Source organism: Chaetodon auriga, chromosome 6, assembly GCF_051107435.1.
Source record: "Chaetodon auriga isolate fChaAug3 chromosome 6, fChaAug3.hap1, whole genome shotgun sequence".
NCBI lineage: Eukaryota > Metazoa > Chordata > Actinopteri > Chaetodontiformes > Chaetodontidae > Chaetodon > Chaetodon auriga.
Window position 1 is genome coordinate 6,670,159 of NC_135079.1, and position 4,535 is coordinate 6,674,693.

The window sequence follows — 4,535 nt, forward strand, 5'->3', positions numbered from 1 at the left end:
CTACAGACTCAGCTCGAGTTATGCAATAGTTGTTAAAAAAGAGTAAGGGATGGCAAACAATATATTGCTATCAATGTATTGATGATCCAGCACTGAAATGAAAGTGAAACACACCAACCAGCCAGACCAGTTAGAGCACGCTCCTTGAGGATGATGTAATTTAATAGTGCTTGTCATTAAAGGTACAGTCACTGTCCTAACCTGTTATAAAGCCATTGGTACATGCTGGTACAGTCTGTGCCTTTAATAAAACTCCCAACAGAGCAGTGTTCGGGGTTTTTTTCCTAACTTCCTTATACTGCTGTTGGACCCACTGCTGCGCTGCCTTACCTGTTTGTCATCTACAGGTATGAGAATAAGTTTACTTTTTCAAGCTGTCCTCAATGAAACCACTAATGATTTAATAGAATAAAACTGTGGGAGAAAGATTTTAACTTTTACCAGGCAGATGGGATCAGTTCAGTGATTCTCATGGTAAAACAGTGTAAAGGCTTACAGGCCAATACAGCAACAATACATCAACTATAATAAACTCTGTAGGGGTTCATTTGTGAATGAGTAACAACGGAGCTGGTGGAAACAGGGGTCAGGTGACTGGGACCGGTGGGAAAGACTGAGTGCATCTGGTGGATATAGATGGAGAACGGCAAGTCTGGAGAGCTCCTTGGAAATGCATGGACATGGGGGGAAGTGGCAGGAGGCAGGGAGAGAGGGACAGACCATTGTGACAGTATGGTAAAACAGTTCTAACAAAACTGAACATCACAGTATGACCTTCATGATTTGTTGCAGGACTGACTGCATTTTAGCGTACCTAATAAACAGGCAGCTGAGTATATTTATCTATCCAACTAATCGTTGTGCTTTTGCATCCATAAAAGGCAAATCACAACGATAACTTTGTGAAAATGATCTTCTGTGTTGAATAAACACCTCTATGACACACACTCAGGTTAGATTTTACCAGTGTTGAGGTTTTTGTGTCCTGTTAATATAATTTTAACTTTCTCTTCCATACTCTCAGGAAGTGACGAGCTATATATTTCACATAAAACCACACAGCTAAGACGCTGTGGGGCCATACTAACTTCTGTCTTGCACACTGTTAGAGGCTGTAGGTCAATATACTTTTCAATAGACTTTATAGATGTGCCATAGTGGTTTCTTAGTAGAGCTTTCAGATACTTGTGATGTTCTCACCTCTGTCTTCTCTTTAGATAATGGAGGAAATGAATTCCGTGGAGACTGCAGACATTCAGTCACAGCCTGCCGCCTCCCTGTCTCCCTCTATTTCTGTTCCTCCCACACTGAGAAATCATGAGCATTACCATGTCTTCATTAGCTACAGCAGCACTGACTACCGCTGGACCCACTTCCTCATCAGCCAGCTGGAGTCCTGCGGCCTGCAGGTCTGCTACCACGAGCGTGACTTCACCCCCGGCCGCACCGTGTTGGAAAACATGTCCGAATGCATCCAGGAGAGCCAGAAGGTCCTGCTGGTGCTCAGCCCAGAGTTTGTGAGGAGCCGCTGGTGTCTCCTGGAGGCCAACATGTCTCTGTTCAGAGACTGTCTGGAGAGGAAGCCCATCGTCCCAGTGCTGCTGGAGCCAGGAGTCTCTGTTCCTCTCCACCTCTGCCACCTCACCTACCTGGAGGCCAACGACGCAGACTTTATGAACAAGCTGCTGAAGGTGCTGTGCACCCCCAACCAGCAGCTTCAAGGGTCCACTGTGGTGCCCTTCCAGCCTCCCTCTATCTACAACGGGAAGGCCCTGCAGCCTTTGACTGCTGTCAATGCTGAGGGACTCTATAAATGGAATTCTGGACAGTTCAGTGACATGGAGGTGCCGGACCAACTGCGCCTGATCATTGAGGACCACGAGAAGTACAGACAGGCTGTGAGGATGATCAATAGTGTCTCTCAGAATAAAGTGCAGTCACTCTGGGTTAAAGCACTGATGGGCGTTATTGTTATGATATTTTTAATGCTTATGACAGGTCTAAATTCATATACATTAGTGATGATAATAGAAATTTCAGTGAAAGGTCAGAACATAATTATTTTGGCGCTCACTTGTTCTTGTATCTGCTTTGTTTCATTGGGGTTGATTATTCAGATTGGCCTCTGGAAGAGGGATGAAATGAAGTACATAGTGAGAGAGATGAACAAAGCTGTAGGTCAAGCAAACACAATCCTCTCTGAGGAGAAGGTTTTAATGGGCTGTCGGTCCAATTCACAAATCTATCTGGTCTATGTTTCTCTGGACGGTTGCAGACGTGAGTTTGCAGAAACGTTTTCTGAGCAGGTTGTTGCTGAGGATATGTTTCAAAGAGCTCTGATGTTCTTCTCATCAGGTTACGCCTGCTGCCTCGGCAAAAGACACTTTCCCTTTCCCCAGCCGAGCTCCAGCGGTCACCTGGAGGGAGGGGTGTGTTTCTGTCAGTATGTCTCCCAGCAGCTGAGTACAGGGAAATGGGAATAGAGTGCTGCAGGGATGATGTATTTTCATAGACCAGCCAGGAAGTTTGCATCGCTTTGGTTCCCTTAACAAAAAAAAACAAAACAAAAAAAAAACAGGATTTTCCCATCAATTTTAGATAAATGCACAAATTAATCATTGGCAGACAAAATGTAGGATACTTACACATTTTGTTCAGCATGATAATCTTCACAAATGAACACCACTTTTATGATTTTTGAAGTGAAAATGCAATCAGCAGAAGTAAAAACTAACATTAGGCCGTAAATGAGCGGTTGTACGAACGTCACCACCACTAAGCTTCCCGCTAGGCTGTACTATACACATGTTACTGTAAGTTTCTGAATCTACAAGCTGGTTAATTGAAGTTTGAATAGTTTGCAAGAGTGTTAATATTTACGCAATGCGGTTGTAAACAAGCGGAGTATTTAATGACATATTTCATGTTGTAGAACAAAACGTCAAAATCTCTTAAAAGCTATTCAAAAACCCATTGACTGCAAGACGAGGGAGCCAGAAGTGCAACAATGTGAACTCATTCCAGGTTTTACGACTCACTCTATAGCAGTGTTGGTATAGAGCAGGAATAGAGTTGCAGTTTACAAGAAGGTCAGTAGTGATTCAAGACAAAGAATTCTTATTTTCATGTGTTAATGCAGGAAAGACTCTTTGTTTTTTGTCATCTTCCCTCTCACTTGCTGTTAATATTTCAACGTCTGTCAGCAGAGACTGAGGAAGTCATTTGCCTTCTCAGTCAATCACATATGGAGGGATTTTTGGACAATGACATACTTGTCTTTTTACAAATGTTTGCTGCTTTGCTCCAAAACATAGAAAAAGACCTTCATGCAAAGGGTTGACTTGATAATTAGCTTTTGTCTGTGAAACCAAAGGGGCATTGTTAGTCACTAATCAGGTGTATTCACTACAGTGTGCAGACATGGAAATCTTTAGTTTGGATGCTCGCTAGCACTTGTGTACACTTTTCCACTTGCCTGAAGGACAACCTGAGCTAAGAGCAGTGAATCCACCGGGGTTTGGGTACAGAACAGTATAAAAACAGCAGACAAGGTGCTGAACATGATAAGAAACTCTGCTATATTTGTTCACAGGTCATTTTTATGTTCTGCACTGGTTTCTTTTCTACTCTCTGTGTCTGAATGGACCATTGACAGTATCCGCCTGCATGGGTGTGTTTGTTTTATTTACAGATTGTCACGTTGCGATGCCTCTTGAGTTATTTAGTGAGTGTGAATGCATGCACAGGGTTACTGTGAAGAAAAGGTATTATCCCATTATATTCAGTCAAATCTATGCTACATGTTTTCTCCACATCGAGCTCAGACACAACACAGACAGGGAGAAAGGGAAAACTGAAATTTCTTCATGATAAATAACTATACTCTTGTGTTTGATCATTTTGATGCAGTCATTTCAATAAAATGTATTACATCACATGCACAGGGTTTGTTTCTTCATGATCTTTGAAGGAGAGAAATGAGTAGACTCTTAACCTCAGTCAGTGTGAAGTGTAATGGTGACATGGGGAGCACCCAGCGCAGTCTCCTGAAAATCAGCCCACTCATCCGGGTTTAGAGCAAATAATCAGTGAGTAAAAGTCAACACACTTTCTCTTTTCCCAGCCCAGCTCCACTGCTCACACAGAGGAAGGGGTGTGTTTCTGTCAGCATGCCCCCCCTGCTCCTGAGGGGAGAGTAGACGAAGGACTATATCATATTCAAAGTCTGATAACTGCCTGCTATATGCAAGATGACTTGTAAGTCTTACAAAAGCAAGACTTTCATGAACAAGACTTTCATAAACGTGACTTTTAAATCACTCCTAAGCAGTCACTCTACTTTCTTATTTAACTAAAACTCACCCAATCGACATGTAATGCCTGGACTAATGCGAGTCACAGAGAGCCGTTAAAGGCACAGTCACCTCACTCAGGGTGGAAGCCCTTCAGACCTCAAAGCGGAGGCTGTCCTTTTAACAAACCGGAAAGTAGAGCAGTGAGGATGTTTTTACTTGTTCTTCTTCCTCTGTTCAGTT

General features: G+C 42.9%; 1 protein-coding gene across 1 annotated transcript; it reads left to right on the forward strand.

Annotated features, from left to right (window-relative positions):
• The first annotated feature begins 314 nt into the window (after positions 1 to 314).
• Positions 315 to 2,483, forward strand: LOC143321782 (uncharacterized). Its single transcript, XM_076732421.1, has 3 exons — positions 315 to 347; positions 1,218 to 1,998; positions 2,356 to 2,483. The coding sequence occupies exons 2-3, from the start codon at positions 1,221 to 1,223 to the stop codon at positions 2,481 to 2,483; spliced, it is 906 nt and encodes a 301-aa protein (XP_076588536.1). The 5' UTR covers positions 315 to 347; positions 1,218 to 1,220.
• Positions 2,484 to 4,535: the final 2,052 nt, after the last annotated feature.

What these genes read in the sequence shown, in the direction of transcription:
- LOC143321782 (XM_076732421.1), top strand. Translation starts at nt 1,221, where the DNA reads ATGGAGGAAATGAATTCCGTGGAGACTGCAGACATTCAGTCACAGCCT. An exon ending in ATTTTTAATGCTTATGACAG is followed by an intron (nt 1,999 to 2,355) that starts GTCTAAATTCAT and finishes TCTTCTCATCAG; the next exon opens with GTTACGCCTGCTGCCTCGGC.